Source organism: Rattus norvegicus, chromosome 4 (genome assembly GCF_021556685.1).
Source record: "Rattus norvegicus strain SHRSP/BbbUtx chromosome 4, alternate assembly SHRSP_T2T, whole genome shotgun sequence".
Taxonomy (NCBI): domain Eukaryota; kingdom Metazoa; phylum Chordata; class Mammalia; order Rodentia; family Muridae; genus Rattus; species Rattus norvegicus.
In genome coordinates this window covers 77,902,210-77,927,648 of record NC_141537.1, presented here as the reverse complement: position 1 = coordinate 77,927,648, position 25,439 = coordinate 77,902,210, and the positions used below count along the sequence as shown (strand labels likewise).

At 44.4% G+C, this 25,439-nt stretch overlaps 1 protein-coding gene across 2 annotated transcripts; it reads right to left on the bottom strand.

Annotated features, from left to right (window-relative positions):
- Nucleotides 1–1,143: 1,143 nt before the first annotated feature.
- Nucleotides 1,144–13,568, bottom strand: Zfp212 (Zinc finger protein 212). 2 transcript variants are annotated; one of them, XM_087656572.1, is made up of 5 exons: nucleotides 13,426–13,568; nucleotides 6,926–7,315; nucleotides 6,675–6,801; nucleotides 4,812–4,892; nucleotides 1,144–3,095 (listed from the first exon to the last, which is right to left on the bottom strand). In XM_087656572.1, exons 1-5 carry the CDS (start codon nucleotides 13,447–13,449, stop codon nucleotides 2,242–2,244), a joined length of 1,476 nt encoding a protein of 491 aa, XP_087512698.1. In that variant the 5' UTR covers nucleotides 13,450–13,568; the 3' UTR covers nucleotides 1,144–2,241.
- Nucleotides 13,569–25,439: the final 11,871 nt, after the last annotated feature.

The window sequence follows — 25,439 nt, the reverse complement described above, 5'->3', positions numbered from 1 at the left end:
CCCCGTCTCAAAACACAAAACAGAACAACAAAAAAATCAACCCCAAAACCCAAAACCCAACCAAACAAAATCAAAATGTGTAATACATTAAATTGTTATATGCACATGAACCCGTGAGGATGGGCCCAGGATGAGTTTTCCCCAATGCCCCACTCTGGGGATTCTTGGTATAGATACCTACCTATGTTTCACCACTCATTTTTGATTCAGACACCTCCATGTCCTCTTCCTGTTCTTGTGTGTTGACATAAAACTATATTATATGCCATAAATCCCAGTTACTCATTTTGCTGAGTGAAAATAAGAGTTTCAGTCTTTTGGATATAGGTTCCCAATGAAGTCTACTGTACAGAATTAACAGCACAAGTGACAAGTTAACTCTCAAGTAGGAGTTGCTTTTTGGGGTGGGGATGCAGGAATTTTGTTCTTTGAATGAACTTCTTATATATTAAAATAATCTTGCAGATGCCCTGCAAAGCCATGGCAGATTTGAGGTCATTCTGTTACATCCAAAACCCTACCAAAGCTCAAGTAGGGAGGAAGGAAGCCTTTGCCTCTGGCAGCCCTTCCCACCTTCTGAAACTGTCTACCCTTTAAAACAGACCCCTTCAAGCTAAGTAGTAGTGGTGCACACTTTTAATCTTAGCACTCAGAGGGCAGAGGCAGGAGGATAGGCCACCTGGTCTACAGAGTGAGTTCCAGGACAGCCAGGACTACACAGAGAAGCCCTGCCTTGGAAAAACAAAAACAAAAAAATATTCCAACTAGAGGTCTAGGATGGAGCCCGAGCCTGTACTCCCTTCAAGCTCCTAGCAGGTGCTGAGAACAAACTCCTGGAGACAGGGACTCAGGATCTTAATTGACATTAAGGTATAAAACCATAGAAGTAATAGAACCCCTGGTTCAGTGTGTGAGCTCTGAGGCAAGACGGTCACAGGACCGATCAGGCTAGGCTTCCTGATGAAGTACCTCTCCCCGCCGACTCTTGGTGAGAATTCTTGACAAACAGAAAACACCTGGGGTTGGGGATTTAGCTCAGCGGTAGAGCGCCTGCCTAGCAAGCGGAAGGCCCTGGGTTCGGTCCCCAGCTCCGGAGAAGAAAAGAAAAAAAACAAAACAAAAAAAAAAACCCTATGAGAACACTTTGTTTTTTTGAAATACAAGTAACAAGATTTATTCCAGACAAGAGTACATTCACATATGACCAAAGAACCCACTCTCACCTCCCTCCCCAAATGACAGTGGGGCAGGTACTTAACACTCCTGAGATAAGCATCTGTGCTTTTTCCTCCTTCGTCCCTGGTACAGCCATTGGAAAGTCTAATCTGAACAACCTCAAGTGATGCCTGGCTTAAGAGAATCAAGCTCAGTGTTTCACATACACCCTATCCCACACCCAGGGCTGCAGAAAACATTGGGGAGGGGAAAGTATGTTGAGACACCAACAGCTCCCAGAATGAACTCTTAGCTACTTCAAACCAGTCTTTACTCAGCAGGGGTTTCAGGGGCTTCCTCTTACTCCACCTGAGAAAATTAGCCCCACCTGCGTGGACTCAGCAACACAGTGAGGGAACCCAGCAATGTGTCTTCGCTCTCTGGCCTATGTTAAGCGTGGGTGGGCTAAAAGAGCCCCATAAACTACTCCCTCCTGGAGGGTAGGCTCAGTTCCCATGTTAGGAACAACTTCTACAACTCTTGAAATTTAGAAAACAAGTTTTGAGCTATTTAAGAAAAAAAAACAAAAAAAACAAAAAAAAAACAAAAAACCAAGAATCTAACTCCAAAAAGGGGTTTTTTAGAACAAGCTAAACAGTCATTTAAATTATTTATACTAGTTATTAACAAGGAGGCTACAAAAGGAAGAGAAATTGAGGGTAATACCTCCTGGAACTTTCTACATATCTCTATGACCCCATACTACTGTGGGAAGACATGTATGAAATGCTAGGGTGGGCCCTGGAACGGGCCATCAGTCCCTGTGGTGTGACAGTGCACCAGAAAAGAGAAAACCAGAGACCTGCAGGGGCTACGGAAACAATAAACCCAGCAACAAGACCAAGACGGCAAAGGCTGGGGCCACAGATCCTTCTCTCCTGTCCCTCAGATTAGACTTTGTGCTTAGCCAAGGAGGGCAAAGCAGAAGCAATTCTCAGAAAGAAGTCAGCCAGACTTTATAGTGTACCTTCGGGGGACTGATGCCACCCCCCTCCGCCCCCGGACGACGGTGAGGGGCTGGCAACCTTAAAGCAGACCATTAGGTCTTGCAGACTCTGAAGCCAGCCCACCCCGTTCCCGCTGGTGGATTTTCTGGTGCTGCAGGAGGTGCTGCTTCTGGACAAAGCTCTTCTCACATTCGGGGCAACTGTAGGGCCTCTCACCCGTGTGGATGCGCTGGTGCCGAACCAAGTCTGATGGGTGGCTGAAACTTTTGCCACAGTACCCACAGATGAGAGAGCTTCGACTTTTCCTCCAAGGGATGTGGCCAGGCAAAGCAACTAAGCTGTTTGGGGAGAATCTCTCCTGGATTTGTGGGCTGGTGCTGGGGCCTTCCTGCTGATGGCACCGCTGGTGGGTCACAAGACTGACCTTGCAGCTGAAGCTCCTGTGGCACACATCACACTGATGCAGCTTCGACCTTTTGGCCTGTGGTTTCAGCCGGGGTCTGGGTCTAAGGCTCTCCTCTGGCTCTGTGGCAGAGTAAGATTCTCTGCTTGTGTGGCTCTGCAAATGTGCAGTCAACTGCTGCTTGTAGCGAAAGCTGATCTGGCATTCGGAACATTTGTACGGGCTGGTGTCCCTTTTCACCTTCGGACCCTGTCCACACTCTTGACCCAGTTGCACCTGTCTGTGAGACTTCTGTTTTCGAGGGCAGTCCAGATTTCTACCAGGGGCAGGGTCTCTACTGCTCTCAACAGACTCAGGGTTTGAGTCCCCAGGGCCTGATTCCAAGAGGGCAGAATCTCCTGGACTATTCCAGAACACAGCCTGTTCTGAGCCAAAGCAAGCCTGAGGTTCAGCAGCACTGGAAAACATGCTGGGAAGACCTGCGGGGCCCTCCTGCTTGTACAGCATCTCCTGTTTAACCATGGCCCTGTCTGCTGCAAGGGAAAAAACCAACAAAGATCACATTCCAGCATTTTTGGTATCTCCAGAGAAAACACTGGGGACTTTAGAAGGCTCAAATCAAAACTCCTTAGGAACAGCTGAATCAGAACAATCTGGAGGAGGATCAGAATATCTTACTCATAGAGAACAACATTATTGTAATTTCTCCATACCTGCCTATAAACCGGTACTTAATCTCTATGTGGAAAAATGACAAAATACACTAATGACTGATTAATTAAAAAATGTTGGGGGTGGGGATTTAGCTCAGTGGTAGAGCGCTTACCTAGGAAGCGCAAAGCCCTGGGTTCGGTCCCCAGCTCAAAAAAAAAAAAGTTAAAATAACAAATTGGAAGCTGAACCTGGTGATGCAGGCCTGTACGCTCATCTACTCAGAAAGATAAGGCAAGAGGATCACAATAGATTGCCTAGGCTATAGAGCATGTTCAAGACCACTGTGGGCAACTCAGATACTATCTCAAAAATTTAAAAAGTCTTTTATAAAAGAGGCTGCAAATAAAGCCCAGTTGCAGATGCATGCCCAGCAAAGGCCCTACATTTAACCCACTGAACTAACGGTTTAAAAATCACATCTGGGGCAGGAGAGATGACTCAGCAGTTAGGAGTCCCAGCTGTTCTTGCAGAGGACCAGGTTCAATAGCCAGCACCTATGTGGGGGGTCACAACCATCAGTAACTCCAGCTTCAAGGGACCTGATACCCTCGACGTAAGCATGTAGTACTCATACAGGTAAAACACACAAACACAGAAAATAATAAATAAACTGATCGAATATCCAGTTCTTTTCTCCCTGGATATTCTGCTCAAATGCCTTTCCTGGCGTCTCTTTCTCTTGGCCCTGTGACTCACTGCCCATCCTCCATCTCCCACTCTGAGCACAGCTTGTTATGTCTACTACTTGTAGAGCATGGAAAAGCATGCTACACAATCTACACCATTCCAAAGGCTAGCAGGAGTTAAGAAACACCTCTGACAGTTATAAAGCAGTGGTTCTCAACCTTCTTAATGCTGTGACCCTTTCAGTTCCTCAGGTGGTGATCACCAACTATAAAAATATCTTCATTGTTACTTCATAACTATAATTTTGGTACTGTTATGAATCATAATGTATGTCTGTGTTTTCCAGTGGTCTTAGATGACTCCTGTGAAAGAGTTGTTTAATCCCCAGAGGGGTTACAACCCACAGGTGAGAACTGCTATTATAGTCACCTAAAAAGGTTGTAGTGGTTCTTAACTATAATCCCACTCCGGAGGTAAAATCAAGAGCATCGTGAGTTCGAAGTCAGCCTGAGCTCCCTAGTGAGTCTAGGCTATTGTGGACTACACATAGGACTTGTCTTGAAAACAAGCAGAGGCTGGAGAGATGGCCCACAGAACAAGAGCACCTGTTTCCAACACCCACACCAGGTGGCTCACAATTACCTGTAACTCCAGCTCTGGGGGATCCAATCCCCTCTTCTGTCCTCTGTGGATACCCCCCGGCACGCACACACACCATACAGTCATATAGACATCCATGCATACCTATAAAAATAAACTTTTAAAACCCAAAGTCCACCCCCTGCACACCAGATGCGGTTACTGACAGCATTTGGCAGCTCAGCTGTGGGAAAGTTCCCTGTTAGTTGTGGGAACCTGCAGAGGGATGGAGAAACAACACAGAAGAACATTCTAGAACTACTCACCCAGGTGGGTACCTTCTTCCACCAAGTCACCCACCATCTCTGCGCCCAACTCCACTTCTTCCTCTGGCTGGCCAAGGACCTCTGGGTTAGAAAAAGACAGAGTGTAAACGCAGAATACAAACTTACTGCATGCTGGTCAGAAGCCGATGAACAAACAATGTCAGCAAATCGATACTAACAGCTAAAAGATATAAAAGCTAATGTTACTGTCACTTTCCCAATGTCAGTGGATTGCCAAGCTGCTGCTCTGCGGCTCCTTCACTAGGCCAACTAGGCTCAGGTGCCACTGCCTACCTAGCACACCACCTCTGCCCACACAACTCAAGTTTTGCCAAGGATTCCTTCCACAGTGCCTAATTCTATTCTTGCTGAGGCACTGCCAGGTGAGGGAGGCCCTGCGACACAAGGCAACAGTCTCAAAGAGAGCATGGAACCCATCTGAGGTAACATGGCCACCCCTCTGACCCACCCTGACTTCCCTTGCCCTCACTGTGGTCTAGCCAGTGGCCTCCTTGGTATTTCTGCAAGGACCCACATTTGAAAAGAATTTATCTTAGAAGAAAAATATACATTTGTTATATAGTATGCATTAGTAAGTTTTTTGTTTTTTTGGTTTTTTTTTTTCGGAGCTGGGGACCGAACCCAGGGCCTCAGGCGCTCTACCACTGAGCTAAATCCCCAACCCTGCATTAGTAAGTTTTATAGAAAACACTTCCACACACAGTGCTACTATTCTAGTAACAATGTGCAGACCACAGTGGCTGGTGATGACTCTGGCTAATTCCCAAGAAAAAGGTTTTCTCAGCTTGTGCTGCATGTTTCATCTCAAGATTCAAATTCCTTTACATTTTCATTTTATTTTATTATTTCTATGTGTAAGTATATGCTACATAAGAGTCTGGGTACACCTGTACCAGTGCACATGTGGAGGCACAGAGCAACTTAAGGAGTCAGTTGTCCCCTCCCCTCATGGGTTCCAAGGATTGAATGCAGGTTATCAGGCTTGTATAGAAAGCACTTCTATCCACTGAGCCACCTTAACAGTTCCTAAGTTTTCTTATCAAACAATCTTACATATTAAAAACAGCACATTAGCTGGACGTAGTGGTGTGGTATATACCATTGGTACCAGCACTCAAGAGACTGAGACATGAGGATCTCTAAGAGTTCAAAGCCAGCCTATTTATATAGCATTTTCTAGGGCAGCCAAGGATACATAGAAATTCTGTCTCAAAATACAAAGGTACATTATACATGTGGTGGTTTGAAGGAGAATGGCCCCCATAGGCTCATATGTTTGAAAACTTGGTCCCCAGTTGGTAGAACTGTTTGGAAATAGGAGGTGTGGCCTTATTAGAGGTGGCTTCTCAATGAGGGCAGGCTTTAAGATTTCAAAAGTCTCAAGGCTAATTTGAGTTAGTCCTCTGTGCATCCTGCTCAAGGTTCAAGATATGAACTCAGGGTTGTTCTAGCCACTGGCCACCTGCTATCTCTGCTTGGCCATCAAGGACGCTAACCCTTGAAACCATAAACCCCAAATAAATCTTTTCTTCTCTAAGTTGCCTTGGTCATAGTTTCTTATACAGCAATACAAAAGTAACTAATAAAATACTTCCTAGAGATGTTATTAAAAACCTATATTATACTTTAACAATAATATCCAAATAATCTTAAGAAGTCATTGTGTTACCAGAAAAGAACTACAAAAGACTGGTCCCTGGGACAGTTTCATGTCTCTGCAGGTGAGAGAACCTGCAATGTCAGTCCTCAGCTCAGCAGAGGATTCAGAGGATGAGAGCCAGGCAGTCACATGTGGAGTCAGGAGGGCTCTGAGAGAATTCTAGGGAGAAAACTTTCACTCACTTAGAGAGACCAGCGTCTCATAGTTGCTTTCCATAACATTTCTGTAGAGCTCCTTCTGCCAGTCCTCCAGGTTCTCCCACTCCTGTTCTGAGAAACAGACCCCATCATTCTCAAGGGGCCCGGACACCTGCAATTGTAAGCCACAAGAAATGAGCACTCTGACTCCTAGGAGTACCATCCAGATACCAACATCTTGATTAGTCAAGGCTGGGTTCCCCTTCTTGCCTAACTTTTAAATGTAGAGGTTCTACCTTTGGGGTCTCCCCCTTGCTGCCTGGGGGCAGTCGAAGGACCCAGAAGTTCTTGTTTCGAAGCAGGTTCTCCACATTCTCCAGCCGTCGCTGCAGCAGGCCGTACTCCTGCAGTAGGGTCCCCAGCACGGCCCACTTGCCCTCCAGCTGGTTGCTGAACTCCACAGCTGTCTTCTCGAAGTCAGCCAGCTTCTTCTCCGCTGACCCTGCGCGTCCCTCCAGGCTCTGCAGTCGGGCAGCCTGGGATTCCATCTTCTTCTCCACAGCTTGAATAGCAGCCACCACTGTCCAAAGTGAGATTTCTGTGGTCTGGAAGTACTGGCTTTTCTCTGTTGTCTGTGAAGGTGGTGTGGCTGGAGCTAACGGTGTGGAGCGCCTTTTCCTCCTGTGCTGTAGGATTGAGGATACAAGGCCAGTGAGACATGGTCATTTCCAAATATCAAATAAAGAAAACAAGTCCAAGTCAAAGACTCAGAATTACCTAGCTTTCTTAAAACAAACAAAAACATACAACATACCCAAATGTACTTATTCTGACAGTGTGCTGGTTAGTTTTATGCCAACTTGAAACAAGCTAGAGCTACTGGAAAGGAGGGAGCCTCAATTAAGAAAATGCCTCCATAAGACTGGGTTATAGGCAAGCCTGTAGGACATTTCCTTAATAGTGATTGATGGGGGAGGGCTTAGCTCATTGTGGGTGATGCCATTCCTAGGCTAGTGGTTCTGGGTTCTTAAAAAAAAAAAAAAAAAAAAATCAGGCTGAGCAAGCCAGTATACGACGGGAACAAGCCACCCCTCCACAGCCTCTTTACCAGCTCCTGTCTCCAGGTTTCTCCCCTGTTTGATTCTACCCTGACTTCATTCAATGATGAACAGTGACATGGAAGTGTAAGCCAAATAAACCCTTTTCTCTCCAACTTGCGTTTGGTCATGGACAGCAATAGAAACCCTAACTAAGACGGAAAATGTCATGTGTGGCTGGGTATGCAACTCTGTTGGTATCATACTCACCTAGCACGGACAAAGCCCTGACTTCTATCTAAAGCACCCCATGAACCATGGTGCATGCTTATAATCCCAGCACTCAAAATGGAGGCAGCTGGATCAAAAGTTCAAGGCCACGCGTGGGCTACAAGAAACCCTGTCTCAAAAGAAAAAGGGGGATGGGGACTTCTGGGAAGGAAGACATGTATATTTTATAGTAATTTTGAAAGTATTAGAAAAATAGACAAAATACCACCATACAGAGTTAAGTAAGCTTTTTCCTCAATTTGTTGACCTCCAAATGTATGTGTACATACATATCCATGCACATATACACACAAAGTAAGTAAAGAAATGTAAAAAACAGCTTTAAGTCATTTTAAGTTGGTGAGATTGCTCATCAGCTAATGGCCAAACCTGAGGACCTAAGATCCCTGAAGCCCACATGGTGGAAGCAGAGAACTGGCTCCTACCACCTGCCATCTGACCACACGAGTATGATGGCAGGCTCACACCTACATACACATATTACCACAAAATAAATAAAGCAGGGTCAGGCATGTTGGCACATTCCTTTAATCACAACACAGGTGGATCTCTGAGTTTATGCCCATCCTGGTCTATATTGTGCGTCCCAGGCCAGCCAGAGCTACATAGAGTAAGACCTTGTCTCAGAAAGTGCAATAATAATAAATAAAAATAAGTAGTTGGGGTTGGGGATTTAGCTCAGTGGTAGAGTGCTTGCCTAGCAAGTGCAAGGCCCTGGTTTCGGTCCCCAGCTCCAAAAAAAGAAAAGAAATTAAAAAAAAAAAAGAAATTAAAAAAAAAAAAGAAATAAAAAAAAAAGTAGTCAACAGTTACCCACTAATCCGTAATATCATTCTCTACCATAAGCCAAATTTTGCTGTCAGCCTGTTTCCATCATTTTTTTTCTTTTTGTTAATTGTTCTGTCACTTTACCAATATAATCTTAGCTGTACAGTAGTTACTGATGATCTCTTTATTTTATAGTAGTACCTTGACTTTTGACCCACAGACATCCTACAAACATGAGTTTCACAAAAATATCTCCAGAGACGTTTGGAAATGTGTCAAATTCCACAGATAAATTTGAGAAATAACATTTTTAGGATAAAATGTTTTGACCCATACACAAAGCACGTTCAACATTTTAACATAGTGTGCCTAGTACCAATGCAGACCAGAAGAGGGCATCAGATCCCAAAGCTGGAGTTACAGATGGTTTTTAAGTCACCACATCGCAGCTGGGAATCAACCTGGGTCCCCTGCAAGAGCAAGAAGGGCCTAAACCACTGAGCCATCTTTCCAGCCCCTTTCCTTAGTTCTTTCTCTTTTAATCTATATTTTATCAATATACATAGATATATGCTACTAGAAAATGGATATGGTATTAATAACATTGAGCATATGCTTTTCTTCAGCTCACTACCCTATTCCTATTTTTGGGAAGATTTTTCCCTTCTCTTTTTTGAGGCAAAGTCTTGCTATACATCTCTGGCTATGCTGGAACACACAATATAGAACAGACAGGCTTTGGGGGCTAGACAGCTCTTCCAGTAGAGATCCTGAGTTCAAATCCCACCAACCACATGGTTGCTCACAACCATCTGTAATGAGATCTGATGCCCTCTTCTGGTGTGTCTGAAGACAGTTACAGTGTACTTACATATAATAAATAAATCTTAAAAAAAAAAAGACAGGCCTTGAACTCAGAGATTCATCTGTTCTGCCTTCCAAATACTGGGACTAAAGGCAGAGTCATCATGATTAGCTCATCTAATTAAAACTCATTTTATTGTTCATACTAGCTACATCTTAAGACTTGACAGTCCTTGTATCTAGGGACAACAGCAGCAAATGGGGCAGAAAATCTCTGTCCTCTCCACAGGTTCTAATGGGTGAGCAATAATACTCATGACTTTTTTCTACTAAATAAAATACATTAAATTTGAATATTCTATAATGAGCTTTGACTGTCATTTTTTAAATCTACCCAAAGCTAAGTAATTAGCCTCAAATTAGTTTAAAGATGTCATTTCAAGATGGAGAACTGAATCTTTTTCCAAGAAATGCATTCAATCTCTGGCAACAATATATTTTTTAGCCTAGTTACTTTTAATTAGTATTGTTGACAAATTGTTCTCATGTCCTTTTATAGTTAACCATATGTATAGACATCTTCTAGCTGTATTTGCTATAAGCCAGAAGGTCGGATTTTTCTGTACTGGCAGTCTTTATCTTTTACTTCAATTATATTTATTGTAACTGACTCTTTAGTCTTTAGCAATTATCCTAGAAATTATAAAAAGTATATTTAAAAGGCCACAAGACTTCTGAATTCTGATCTCTTCTTCCTAGCTTCTACATCAATGCTGACAAATAGTTTAATTACCTGTCATTACTTCAACAAATTACTATTCTATTCAGCCAGGCATTTAATCTTAGCACTTGGGAGGCAAAGCCAGGACAATCTCTGTGAGTTCAAAGCCAGCCTGGTCTACATATTGAATTCCTGGACAGCCAGAGTTATGTAGTAAAGCTCTGACTCAAAAAAACAGTCACTTGATTTCATAAACATTAAATGTGATTGTTCGACAAATGCTCTCAAAGTTGGCTTCCCAACTCTGTTCGTATCTTAGGAGTTCCCACTTTCTGTCTTTGAGTCATAAGTATTACTTTTACTTATTTTGGATTGTTGCACAAAATAATGGGCTTATGATTTACTATAAATTTCAAATATTATTTACATGGTTTTTCTCAATATTTTTTATTTTTAATTGTTATGATCAGGACATGTATCTGGCCTAGCAGTACAGAATCCTCACCTGAAGAGATGTGTGAGAATACAAATATATTCAAAGTATGTTCAAGAACAGTTTAAATAAATCTTACAATGTCAAGACTGTAAGTTCCAGTTTACTTTTAGATTTTGGTTGACCTTTATTGCTGCTTCTTAGTGAGGTCGGCTGGTGAGAACTCAGAGTGGAATACCCAGGAATGGAGTGTGTTGGTCCTCTCACCTCACTTTTGTGCTAAAACTAATCTACCTAGAGAAAACACTTTATAGACTGCATCTGGGTCTCAAGGGAGTCAGATGCAGAACACCATAATCACAAGTGTCCTGTTTTCTGTTAAGTGGTAACTCCTTGAAAATAAACACCGATAAATCTTTCAGTCCATTCATTCTAATTAGTTCTAACCCACTTCCTAGAAAAAACATAGTGAATTTCAATCAATGCAAAACTTTCAACATTAATTTTATTAGATCTCTTTTCCACAAAAAGACCTCAGGGTTCCCAAAGTGTTTCTGGACCCAAAAAGCCAAAGTGCATAACATTGGTGTACTGGTACAGTCTAGGAGTCTGGAAATGAGCCACTCTAGGGGTCTGGATAGTGTGCGTTTTCTCTGCCAGCTAAAAATTAAAAGGCAGGAAAAACCTAAGCCCCACAGGTAGCATCAAAGAGATCTCAAACACTACTGACAGGATCCACAGTTGAAGAAAAGTGTTTATTGGTAGTGTGGAAACACATATGCAGCAGACACAGAGAAAAGGATGCTCTTCAAAGCAGAGGGCAACTCGGGGAGTTACTAGATTTGGGGGGCTGTGGCTTTACAGCTTCTGAAGACTCTTCATCCTCTAATTTAGGGCTGTTCAGTTTGAAGATGGCTGACTGGCCCAGAACTGTTTTGCAATAGGCTGTGAACTGGTTGGGCCAGTCCATCAGCAGGGGACCTGCTGGTGGGTGACAAAGCCTTTGCTGCCAGTCTTTACTCAAGTCAAGAGCATCAGGAAGAGATGTCCATCTTTGAAATCTGCCTACCTACCCGTGGCCCCTCCCCTATCTGCTTACCCTGGGGAAAGTATGTCTAACTCCTGGTCTCTCATTAGCACTGTGATGCAGAAGCAGGATTGCTCCAAGTTCAGAGCCAGCCTGGTCTACAAAACTGGTCCCAGGTAGCCAGGACTATACAACAAGACCTTATTTTGAAAGATTAATAATAATAATAATAATAATAATAATAATAATAATAATAGACAGTCTAGAGAGATGTCTCAGTGGGTTAGAACACTGACTGCTCTTCCAGAGGTCCTGAGTTCAAATCCTAGCAATCACATGGTGGTTCATAACCATCTGTAATGAGATCTGATGCCCTCTTCTGGTGTCTGAAGACAGCGACAGTGTACTCATATAATAAATAAATGAATCTTTAAAAAAAATAGACAAAAAAAATTGCCTGTAATCTCTGCAAGTTGGGAGTCAGAGGTAGGAGTTTAAGGTCATTCTCAGATAGGCTAGGCTGGGGCACTTAAGAATCTGCCCCAAGGGGCCGAAGAGATGGCTCAGCGGTTAAGAGCACTGACTGCTCTTCCAGAGGTCCTGAGTTCAAGTCTCAGCAACCACATGGTATCTTACAGTCATCTGTAATGAGATCTAATGCCCTCTTCTGGTGTGTTTGAAGACAGCTACGGTGTACTTTTATTTATTATATATCTTTTAAAAAAAACAACAAACAAACAAAATAACCCACCAAACAAAACCCTGCATAACGACTCATGCCTGTAAATGCAGCATTGGGGAGGCTGAGTCGGGAAGATTGCCACCAGCTTGAGGCCAGCCTCTGCTACAGAGTGAGGCTGTCTCAATGACAAAAAGCCAGTTCAGGGCCATCCACCCTACTCTTTTCCTATGTTAATTTCGACTGTGACACAGTATGAGGAGACTGGAGCCAGAAAAAAAAGTAGAAATGCTCTAACAAGGAACTCAACATTCTCAATTCAAGTTAAGGAGACAAAGGCCTAGAGAGCTGAGCACAGGAGCTTCCTTCCGAAGACAATGTACTGAATAGATGAACACTGAGTTATAGAAGATACTCCTCAAAGCAATTTTCAGTGTCTTCACATTCCCTGAATAGAGACAGCTGGAAGAGAAGGGAAGGGTAATAGTGTGCACCTACAGTTATTTTTTAAAAAGCAAGCAAACAAAAACAGCAAACACACCTGTCCCCAAGGAGAGAAGGCCCCACCTGGCTTCAACCTGTGGCTGCAAACTCAGTACAGATAGCTATGGCAGAACATGGCACCCGGATCAGAACCCCACTGGTCCGAGAGAAGCCATAACTCCTGGGGTCTTAAGCAGCTGAGCCCAAAGGCAACAACCGGAATCTAGGGTTTTATCCCGCGCCATCATTCCAACTCAGAAAACGAGTCCCTAGTTGGCACGAAGCAGGAAAATATGAGGGCACAGTCACAAACAACTTAAAAAGCCTCGCAGAAGTTTCTACGGAAAGACGCAGAGTACCCAGCCTCTGAGCCTGATGCAGAAGGACCCAGAGAGCGAGCGGACGGAGGGCGAGCGTAGCCGGGAGGAAAGTCGGCATCCGCCGGCGCCAACGGCCGCGGAGGAAACCGAGCCCGCGACCGAGCGCCTCAGGCCCCGCCCCGGGCAGGGCGCTGTCTTCCTAAGGCCCTCCCGGGCCAGCCGGAGCCCCTTACCCGAGCAGGCGTCGACTCCGCCATGGTCACAGTCGCCCCACAACACCGACTGGCGGGAGAGTGCTCGGACTGTGTTGCTCCACCAGTCGCCCGGACCCTCCTGGAAGCCGCCACAGCCGCCGTGTTGATACAAGGTGCATTATGGGAGCGCCCCCGCCCCCACCAAGAAGAGCGGCAGCGGCTCCTCCTACCGCGCGGTATATCTGTTGCGCCACTGTGCTCCTGGAAGGGGAACAGCAGCCTGGAAATTCAGTCATTGAATGTGGGGTGTAAGCGCAAGGAAAAGATTCTCAAAATCAAGAGCATTTTCTGAATTTAAGCCCTGCACTCCGCGAAATGCTTTAAGAGATTCAAATATGCGTAAGTTTAAAAAAAAGGGCGCGGAAAGGAGAGAGAGGGAAAAAAGGCGCGGGAAAGAGAGAGTGGGACTAGTGCAAAGGGAGGCTAATGGGGGTGGATGTGATCACCGTACATTCTGTACTTGCAGGCAGTTGTCAAAAATAAAAATAGCTTTTTAAAATGTGTACACTTACACTTTACTGTGAGAGATGAACACAGCTAAAGCTGATGAAAAAGTGAGTCTCATAAGCAAGTGATTTTGTTCCAAATGCTCACCTGTTACGTGGCTTTTTCAGGTTAATCCACTGTAGAATGTTAAATACAGTAATCACTTGCATTGCAGAATTCAAGGTAGCCTTAACCGCAAATAATTAACGTAGTCCTCATGCAGGGATGAGTGTTAGAGGCAGTGTGTTCTGCCTTCTGTCTTGTAAACATCTGGCCACATCACCAGTAGCACCTTTAACTCCAGTGCTTAGGAGTTTGAGACTAGCCTCAGCTATATAGTGAGTTTCTGGCTAACTAGAAATATCTAAAGAGACCTGGACTCCAAATAACACCCCCCAAACCAGTACTCGTAATACCCATTTTTGCCTCATTTCCATTACATTGTCGTGGAGATGCTGAGTGAGAATGACAGGACAGGAGTCATGAATAGTTTCCTCTGAGAATTCAACTACTCCCACTAGACTGGTTCCTTCTTGTGTTAGGGCTGGGGTAAGATTCTACAAGGGATCCCAGTCTACACTGACTACAACTAACAACTTTCTCCAGGACCCAAGCTGATGACCTGCTGAAAGAAATTTCTCAGCATCCGCTTAACAGGCTCTTAAAAACCTACATTTGTATTATTTTTTTTTAAAGAGCACTGACTCATTTAAGCCCCCAGGGCAAGTCTGGGTTTGCCTATGCCTTCATTTTATCTTTGTTGCCTTTGTTTGGATCAAATTCCTGCTTGCCTCCATAATTGTATTAATCATTCAAGGAGTGGGTCTACTTGACCCATCTCATCCCCTTTTGAGCTGAAGGCACAGACTTAAGTCATTGTCCTGAACCAGCAGTCACCTTGAATCCCAGGAAGAGCAGAACTGTAAGGGATAGATCACCTCTCAGATAAGGGCAGGTATCCTTGTGTGTGAAGTTGTAACTGGAGCAGACTTAACCGTCCTGCCGGAGCCAGAGGATCCTTCTAAGCAATCCCGCGGCAGCAATAAGGACTTCTGACCCCTTCACAGAATAAGAACTGGGACACTGCTTCGTTATGTCCCAAGGACCAGCCTCAGCTTGGAGAAGGCTTCTGAGAGAAGTGGTGTCTGGGAGCAGCGAAACAAATGACTCAAAGTCAAATTGTGGGTCCAAACTGATGCTTATGCTCTGCTGTGGTTGGCTTTCCAGACTGCTCTCTCTCTGTGTGCTTGGAACAGCCTCTCAGATCCCTGTGTTCTGCTCTGCTCGAAACAGCTTTCTCATGCTGTTCTAAAAACTCTCTGGATAGTTCACCTCTTGCAGATCAAAAGCCCAGTTTTTTATTTACATTTCAGCATTCCATGATCCCAGCCCCTCAATTCTTCTTAGAAAGAGACAGCAAGCACAGGCACAGGCAATAAGATATCTGGGTGGGACCCAGGACCCTGCCTTGAAATTACCCTTCCTAATGAAAGGCCAAATCTTTTAAGTTTAGACTCCATTTTAGAGAACCTGACCTAAGTTTAAATTCTGGTAAACTAACAGGTTGGTACCTAGCATTAGTTTCCAAGTTGCCCCCAAACAAAACCCAAACCTAGCTCCAGTCTCTAGACTAATCCCCAACAAAAACCAGCATCTCCAGGTTATACCCTCAACAAGACCAGTGTCTCAGGTTATTTCCCCCAACAAACCTGTACCCCCAGGTCAAGCCCATTCTCTGTCTAATGAGCAATGTGGAGAGGGCAGAAATTAAGGTTATGATATGACTCCCAGCAGCAGCCAATTATGTCAAAGGCCACAATAGCTTTCCAATTAGATGCTTGCACATGTACTCCCTGCTTGCTGCTTACTATAAAACCTTGCCCTGTAGATATTGGGGGCTCCCCCACCACCAAAACCATCCTGTGTGACAGCAGTGTGCTGGGAGGCCCGAGCTAGCTCAAATAAAGACCCTGCTGTGAGTTACATCAGATTGGCTCCTGTCTGTTTTGCAGGGGAACACTAATATTTCTCTGGCACTACACTACCACTCCTGAGCCTGGACCTAAACTCTCTCCGCCCCAGGCTGACCTTGAACTCAGGAATCTGCCTATCTTTGTATCTGCCTGTCTTTGTATCATTCTGACAGACTGGCTCATAGTGGAGATGCCTCTGTTCCTTTAGATCTGTGAAGATCCTTATATAATTCATTTTGCATCCTTATATTTTGCATAGCTGGGAAATTATTTAATTTTGTATTCATGTTTTCAGCTTTCTTTCCCACAGTCTTAAGGACTGTCTTAAAGGGCACAGCATTCTACCATTTTGCTGAGACATAGACACACCCTCACCTCCCGGAGGTGATTATCATGGAGTCATTAATCTTGGCAGAGAGGACAGTCCTTGAAGGAGGAACATGAAAGTGTGTGCACTGTTATACAAACAAGCCTAATGCCCACAGCAACCATTAACACTCATGGAGGCCCATGCCCTGCTGGCTCTGTTCCAGGGGCAGGAAACAACATCATAGTGTCTCGTACATGGCCATGCCGGGCTCAGCAATTATGCATGCTTTCTTTCCCTTTGTTCTAATCTTATATAAGCCAAAAAATTCTGTGAGTACCCCCAAAGACTGATTTAATTCACTGGACCCCTTAATTTCTTCTTCCCAGTTTGGTTTTGGCCATATTAATTACTTCTCTTTGCTTTTCTTCTTTAAAATTCTCTCTCTCTCTCTCTCTCTCTCTCTCTCTCTCTCTCTCTCGTGTGTGTGTGTGTGTGTGTGTGTGTGTGTGTGTGTGTGTGTGTTGCATGCCTTTGATTTTAACACTTGGGAGGCAGAGGCGGGTAGATCTCTGAGTTCCAGACCAGCCATAGCTATATAGTGAAACCCAGTCTCAAAAGAGTAAATTATTTTTTAAAAAAGCACAAAGGCGGGGTTGGGGATTTAGCTCAGTGGTAGAGCGCTTGCCTAGCAAGCGCAAAGCCCTGGGTTCAGTTCCCAGCTCCAAAAAAAAAGAAAAAAGAAAAAGAAAGAAAAAGAAAAAAGAAAATTACTGAGCCAACAATTCATTTCTGTGAAGTTAGAAGTAGCTAATCAAGAGTGATCCTCTAGGGTTGGGGATTTAGCTCAGTGGTAGAGCGCTAGCCCTTGCCTAGCAAGTGCAAGGCCCTGGGTTCGGTCCCCAGCTCCGGGGGAAAAAAAAAAAAAGAGAGAAAAAAAAAAAAAAAAAAAAAAAAGAAAGAGTGATCCTCTGCAAAAACAATCAGGTTTGCCAGCCCTGTGTTACAGTAAGTAGTTGGGTAATCTTGACCTATAACATTAAAGGCAGTTAGTATTTAGCTATAGGGAAATGCAATTACAGTGGCATCTGCTGAACTATTATATTCTAAAACACGAACACAGAATGTGAGTATGAAGAAAAAGAACACCGTAGATAGGCTCAGACAGCTTCTAAGCAGCTAGCTTTGAAGGTATGTCCAAAAAGGGAGGGGTGGGGTGGAGAGATGGCTCAGTGGTTAAGACCACTGACTGACTGCTCTCCAGAGGTCCTGAGTTCAATTGCCAGCAACCACATGGTGGCTCACAACCGTCTGTAATGAAGTCTGATGCCCTCTTCTGGTGTGTCTGAAGACAGCTACAGTGTACTTAAATAAATAAGAATAAACAAATTTTTTTTTTTTTTTAAAGAAGTGGGGGCAGGCCTGGTGACCTTTAATCCCAATTCTGTGGGGGCAGAGGCTTTCTGATTTCTAGGAGTTCAGGGCCAGCCTGGTCCATGTAGCAAGTTTAAGACTAATCAGAGTTATGTTTTAAGACCTTGTCTAAAAACAAACAAGCAAAAATCCAAGAAACAAATAAACAAAACTTGGGGCTGGGGAGATGGCTCTCGACCATTTACTGCTCTTGCAAAGGACCTGAATTCAGTTTATGACACCCATGTTAGATGGTTCACAAGACATAACTCCAGCCAAAGGGGAACCAGTGTCATCTCCTGACCCTTTGCAGGTACCTGCACTCACATGCCACATAACATATAATTTAAAAATAAAAGTGAAGAGTTAAGAGAGGTGGGTTAAGGGGGTTGGGGATTTAGCTCAGTGGTAGAGCGCTTGCCTAGGAAGCGCAAGGCCCTGGGTTCGGTCCCCAGCTCCGGAAAAAAAAGAACCAAAAAAAAAAAAAAAAAAAAAAAGCACAAAGGCTGGAGAGATACACCAGCACCCACATGGTGGCTCATAACTACCTGGTACTCCAGTTCCAGGGGATCTGACCACCCTCTTCTGGCTTCTAAGGGTTCCTACACATATATGGTGCATATAAACTCAAGCCGGCACACATAAAGACAAACATTTAGACAGTTTGGCTAATGCTCTCTAGTTTCGATCCTTATCTTCTCATTGAGAGTGTGAAGCAATTCATGTGAGGTGTTTTGTAGAAGCTGTGTGGCTGACATGGAGCAAACACCCAATAACAAAATACCTGGCTTCTGGTTTGCTTTTATATTTGGAAAAGCAAAGCCTTGTACTGCAAGGAACTCACCAAGAAAAATGTCTCTCAGAAGCTCCATTTGCTCTTTTCTACTGACACTAGATGTTTACACATGCTCAGGAAAAACACTTTAAAGATTTTATTTATTATAAATAAAATATATGAATACATTGTAGCTGTCTTCAGACACACCAGAAGAGGGCATCCTGTTACAGATGGTTGTGAGCCACCATATGGTTGTTGGGAATTGGACTCATGACCTCTGGAAGAACAGTAAGTGCTCTTAACCACTGAGCCATCTGCCCAGCACTAAATACAAACTTTAAAAGAGGCTTCCAGTCACTACAAATGGTGGCATTATTAGAGAAGTGAGAAACATGCAACTGTTGGGATTTGTATCTTCTCATCTCTGTGTCTGTAGAGTGTGAACGTAGAGAGAGGCTTGGAAATTACAATAGAGAAATCTGTGCAGCACAAACAAAAGTTGATTTTTGGAAGAGTAGTTGTTGACTACGCTGCAAGATGGCAGCCACCTGGGGAGTAACTATGATAACCTGCAGCCACAAATACCTCTTTGTTGTGTTGGTGGCTGTGGTGTCCTTGAATTCCTAATCCCCTTGCCTCTGTCTCTTGAGGGCTGGGATTGCATGCATGTACCACTACATAATCTTAAGTTTAAAATAATGTTTTAAGTAACTCTGTCCTTTCATTTGCGATTTTGTGCCTGGGTTGTAGCATTGGCATATGTACGCAGCTATACCTCTGCCTAGACTTCTTTTTGCTTTTTTTTAATTTTTTTTTTTTTTTTTTTTTTTTGGTTCTTCTTTTTGGAGCTGGGGACCGAACAGAGGGCCTTGCGCTTCCTAGGCAAGCGCTCTACCACTGAGCTAAATCCCCAACCCCTTTTTTTTAATTTTTGAAGCAGGGTCTGTCTACATAGCCCTGGCTATTCCAGAACTCACTCAGTAGACCAGGTTGGCTTTAAACTTGCAGAGATCTTCTTGCTTCTGCCTCCTTATTGCTAGGGTTAAAAGTGGTTGCCACCATAGCCAGCAGAGACAGTTTTTAAAATTCAAGAAACTTTATAGACAATGGCCTTAGTTTTACTCCTTTGAGACCTTTCCTGTTCAGTCACCCCTGCTCAGGTCTATAAGATGAGGACCACCCCACTATGAGCTATATCCTCAGCTCCCCCAACCCCTCCACCTCTCCACCCCCCACCCCCACCCCCACCCCCACCCACACCCACACCCACACCACACCCACACCCAATGCTTTTTTTTTTTTTTCTTTTTTCTTTTTTTCGGAGCTGGGGACCGAACACAGGGCCTTGCGCTTGCTAGGCAAGTGCTCTACCACTGAGCTAAATCTCCAACCCCCCCACCCAATGCTTTTGTTTGTTGAGACATAGTATCACTTTATTATCCAGGCTGGTCTTGAACTCAACTGGCTTAGGATGGCCTTGAATTTAGGATTTTCCTCTGTCAACCTCCTAAATAGCCAGATTATAGTTGTTTGCCAGGAGAGCAAGTCATTATTGCCATCTTCTTAGGTGGCATCCCCAGCCTGGGCAGTGACTAAAGGGCAAGCAACTGACCTAGCTGGACCCCATTATAGCATCCTAACCTACAGACACAGTCACTGAGTCAGAGTGGGCCTGTAACATGAACTGCACCAAGTACAGTACAGGCTGAACCAAATAAAGCTCTTCTTACCAGAAACAAACTATAGGGGGTGTTCTCTCTCTCTCCCTCTCTCTCTCCCTCTCCCTCTCCTTGCCCTCCTCTTCCTCAACCCCTCTCTTCCCCCTCCCCCTCTATCTCTCCTCCACCAACCCCTAGTCTCTCAGAGTCAACTGATTTGGAAGAGAAACCTAACACAGAGAATCAGAGGTGATTTTCTGTGTATCCTGAGTTAATTCAACTACACCTCTGAGTCTGTGAATGATTCCAGGTTCTTTCCAGAAAATTTCTCATTCTCTGCTGATCAGCCATCTTCTGAGATTACAAGTAGAAAGAAGTACTTGAACTGATAAAAGTATTATGGTAGAGATGGTTCAGCAATTAAGAGCACTGACTCTTCTTCCAGAGGATGGGACATCCACATGGTTGCCCATAACAGTCATTTGAGTTCCAGGGGATCTACTCTATTTTGGCTTCTGTGGGTTCCAGGCACATATATACAGAGATGTATATGGAGGTGAAAAACCTATACACATATTTTTTTTTCTTTTTCTTTTTTCCGGAGCTGGGGACCGAACTCAGGGCCTTGCGCTTGCTAGGCAAGCGCTCTACCACTGAGCTAAATCCCCAACCCCTATATACATATTTTTTTAATTAAGGATTATAGGAAGCTCGAGGAACTCTCCCTGAGCTGAAGTAAACAAACATCTGCCTACTCTTTAGAGAGCACAAACAGCAAACCAAAGTAGGATTCCAGTGTGGGGAAGCAATGCATTTACTGAGCATATTTACAGAGCTTGGGTGAAAGGTTATTTACAGGAGTGAACCTCAAACAGCTGCACCACTGGAAAGTCGCACTCCAGCACAGACAGCCACTTCATTACAGCTGCATAGATGGAGTCCCTGCTTCAGTCGACCTTCTACACTCTGTGTGCTCCAGCCCTCCCTGAGAACTGAAGCCATATGCTGTTAGAGGAGAATTGCATTCAGATGACTGGGAGGTGCAGGAGGGAGCTGCTGGGATCTCAGGTTCTCTCTATTCTGAGGGAATGTCAGTAGTCAACATGCCAGATCTGGTCTCTCTCTCTCTCTCTCTCTTTCTCTCTCTCTCTCTCTCTCTCTCTCTCTCTCTCTCTCTCTCTCTCTCTCTCTCTGAATTTAACTGCTGGGCATGGTGTAATGCTGTAATCCCAGCAGAGATCTAAGAAGGGAATGTTGAGGCAAGATTTTTCTTCTCTATTTTGAGACACCATCTTGCTATATAGCCTAGGACAACTCAAACTCAGTCATCCTTCTGCCTCATCCCCACTCAGTACTAAGATTATATACCCATATCACCATGCTTGTCTTAAAGCAAGGTACTAAGTTTGATGTTGAGTGGGCTACACACACCACCTTTAAAAAACACATTACAGCTTTGTGTGATCAAACCAAATGTAAGGACTCAGATGGCCCCCTGACCTGTCCTTGTACTTTTCTCAGACACAGTTTTTAGTTCCTGGAGATATTTTGAAAAATTCTGCTCACAATAAGGAAAGGCTGTAAGGTAGAGTGCAGGACAGGCTTTAGTGAGGAGGTGAGGGCAGAGCTGGAGTTTGAGAGAACAGGACTTAAGCACAACTTCCCAGGCCAGGGCCTCAGGAGAGCATGGATGAACATAAATGGGGTCTGGTCTGGTCACACTGAAGATCCAGGCTGGCTCAGCACAGAGGGAAGCTGGGACAGTAAAGGACAGACAGTGAGAGACTGCCAGAGGGTGAAACGTGTGTATCGTGTGTATCGTTTTCACAGGTGCACTGTGGAGCAATTCACACTGCTCTAAAAACAGACCTGGTGCAGCCCCTCAGGTGGCTAAGCCGGCGAAGGCACTCACCTCACAAGCCTGGTAATGAGTTCCTTCCTTGGAACCAAGGTAAAGGTGGAAAGAGAGAACTGACTTTACGATTGTCCCTGACCTCCACAGTGTACAATGGAACATGCCCCTCCATAATAATAATAAATTAAAAACCAAGTAGGCCTGGTGACACACACCTATGTGATCCCAGTTCTTGGTAGGTTGAAGCAAGTCAGGAGATCGATCTCTCCTTCCCCCCCCCCCCCCGCCCCCTCTGCCTCTTATCTCCTTTCCCCTCTCCTCACCTCACCTCACCCCCTGTCTCTCAGAGTGAGCTGATTTGGAAGAGAAACCTAACTGAGGACTTGGTAGGTAGAAGCAGGCGGTCTCAGTTACATAATGAGTTTGCAGCCAGCCTAGGCTGCATAAGGCCTTGTGTCCAAAGCAAGCAAACAAACGAAAAGCACCCCCAATAAAAACCACAAGGTAATCAATATGGATCTAGTAAATAAATTGAGTCCACCCATTCCACGGACAATATGCAACTGCTCAGCAGGGCACAGTAGCAGCCTGACTTTTTCACTGGGAGGCAGAGAGATGAGTTCAAGGCCAGTCTGTTCTACATATTGAGTTCCAGGCCAACTGGGGCTACATGATTGGATCCTGATTTAAAAAACAAAAACAAAACAAAACAACCCCCCCCCAAAAGGAGAAAAGGAAAGACATTACCTATGTACCCATCACAATGACTTCTCAAAAGCTTCATGAAAGACAGAAAATGGCATAGAGAGCACAGTATCATCCCTACGAAAGTAACACTTTAGAGAGTATTTCCTAGAACCCATAACGTGAATGTTTCCTCGAAGGAGAACCAGATATGTGTGTAACAAGATTATTTTATTTTATTTTTTTGTCTTGTCTTCTAGAGTAGCTGGGACTACAGTTGTGGCCACCCCCATGCCCTGCTAGATCCCCCCATGTGTATCTCCTTTTTATACTTTTTATTTTGAATATATTAAGATGAAACCTTCAAAATTCTATTCATTGACTGTTAGTTTGGAAAAAATGATACATACTTCCTCTTAAAGAACAACTAATATTTTGTTTCACCAACTTTTTATTAGCCATTTGAGTTGTGGAAAGAGAGGCCACGGGAAATGGCTCAGGAGACAGAAGGTGAGCAAAGATGGAACCAAGTTGTACCGCAGAGCCCCAGTACATCCGGAGAGAGGGCTGAGGAGGCCTCAGGACAGAAGAAAGCGGGCCCTAGTGAGACAAGGGAAATGCAAGATGGAGAAAGATCCAGGTGGTGGTTCTGGTGCTGAGAATGGTCAAAGTCTTCTAAGAACAGAGACAGAGGCCAGAGGCTAGACTTAGTGGCACATGCCTTTAATACCAGTGCTTAGGAGGTAGAGGCAGGTGGATTTCTCTGAGTTCAAGCCTGGTCTACGTAGCAAGGTCCAGGATAGCCAGGGCTATATAATGAAACCAGCAACAAATGAACAGAGATGACTCACGGGCTAGGGGTAATTTGAGGCATTTGCTGTGCTAGGCTGAAAGGAGGCTCTTTCTCTGACTCAAAAAGTATAAAAGTCTGCTAAAGTGTCTCATGGGAGATATCAATGCAGAGCCAGAGGAGAGACTAGCCCTGGGCCCACAGTTTGCCCTGTAGGGTGCTTTTATAACACTAAAGGCCAAATGATCCGCCACTGTAAAGTTATAGGCCCAGGCTGATTAGTCAGGGCTGATGTGAATTTTTTGCTATTTTTCCCTTACTTCCCAACAATGTCCAATACCCAGGGACCAGGTCTCAGAAAGACAATTATGACAGTAGAATCCTTGATGATAAGATAGCATAGTTTGGAGCTGTCAATGTAGTTCAGTGGATAGTGTTTGCCTAGCACACATGAAGCAGTGTATGAAGCATGGGAGGTGGTACATGCCTGCATGCCTGTGATTCAGTACTCAGCAGATGAAGGGAGAAGGGTCAGAAATCAAAGCTTGTCTTTGCCTACATAGGAAGCTGCAGGCTACTCTGAACTACATGAGACAATCTCAGAAAGAAAAAGAAGGAAGGAAGGAAGGAAGGAAGGAAGGAAGGAAGGAAAGAAGGAAGGAAAGGCTGGAAGACAGTACAGTGGAAGAGTGTTTTCCTAACATCTAGGAAGCCTTGAGTCCAAAATTCAGCATCACCTTCCCCGCAACCACCACCCTCAAAAAAGGGGAGAGGGGGAAGGCTAGGGATAGTTTAGTGGGCACGAGCACTTACAGTGCAGGCATGAGGACCAGAGTTCAAATCCTCAGCACCCACATAAAAAGCCAAGTGTACCTGTAAGCCCAGTGTGCCCTGGACAGCAAGGGAGAGGGCAACACCCCTGGGGCTTGCTGGCTCCCAGCTTAGCCCCAGTCTAGTAAGAGACCCTCTCTTGTAGGAATAGGCAGAGAATGGGAAAAAAAAAAAAAAAACAACAAACAAACCAGGACCCAGCAATCTCTGCTCATGTGCATGAGTGCACCCGCACACAAAATTTATTTGCTCAGAAATGGGAAAGTCCATTTAAATAAAAAAGGTTTACCTGTGTCTCTGTGTCATTTTCAATGGTCTCTGGTTTATCCTGACGTCTTCAGGACTTCATCGAATCCTTCCTGACCTCCTTTGGTAGCTATGCCTGCTCTGCTTTTAAGTTCTACAGGGCTGCACTACAGTGGATCCCAGCCTGCTGATGGTCTGTTATAGGACACTTTGAGTGTTCAGGGTCTTCCATGGCCTGCACTATATGCCTCACCATCTAACTGTATAACCAGAGATTCATAACTCTCTGGCCACACCCATCTCCTCCTTGCCTTACAATCCCTGTCTCCGTGCTTCCTTTCCTTCTGCCCTGTGCAGCTCCTGCTTCAAGCCTGACTTCAATATGAAGTTGCAACCTGCCGCTTCATGCAGCATGAACTTGGCACTTTTGACATAGACCAGCATTCCTACCTTGGATGGCCCATTTATTCTTCATGTGGATCAATCTCCTATCTCCTAACTCTAGTCACATGTAAACCATCCCCCAACATATCTTAACTGGCATGGGCTAAACATCAAAATGGGTAATATAGTGAATTATATGCAAAGTTCAACATACCAAGAGTCACTGCCTTTGGTTAGTTCTGAGAGTAGAGCTTACTGTCTCAGAGACTGGGGCCTCTCACGGTGTAGCTGAACACACCAATATAGTGAGACCCACTGGAATATGGTTCAGGAACCCATAGGTAGGCACTGTGGGAGTTGGTGCTCACTGGCTGTGTATGGCTTCTCTACACCATTGTTCTCCAGCCTTCTGTATCATGTCACTGTGGCAAGCCCTAGGGAAGATCAAGCATGTGTTCCCCACTCTATTTTCATGGTTTACAGTCACATGGTTTCATTCTCACAAATGTCTTCTCTTTCCCATTACATTTCAAGCTTGACAAGGATTGGGTCTTATACATGGTCACTAACTGTTGAATAATGATCCAA

What these genes read in the sequence shown, in the direction of transcription:
- Zfp212 (XM_087656572.1), bottom strand. Translation starts at nt 13,449, where the DNA reads ATGGCGGAGTCGACGCCTGCTCGG. An exon ending in CGGAGTCGACGCCTGCTCGG is followed by an intron (nt 7,316 to 13,425) that starts GTAAGGGGCTCC and finishes TCAATCCTACAG; the next exon opens with CACAGGAGGAAAAGGCGCTC. An exon ending in TGAGACGCTGGTCTCTCTAA is followed by an intron (nt 4,893 to 6,674) that starts GTGAGTGAAAGT and finishes TTTCTAACCCAG; the next exon opens with AGGTCCTTGGCCAGCCAGAG.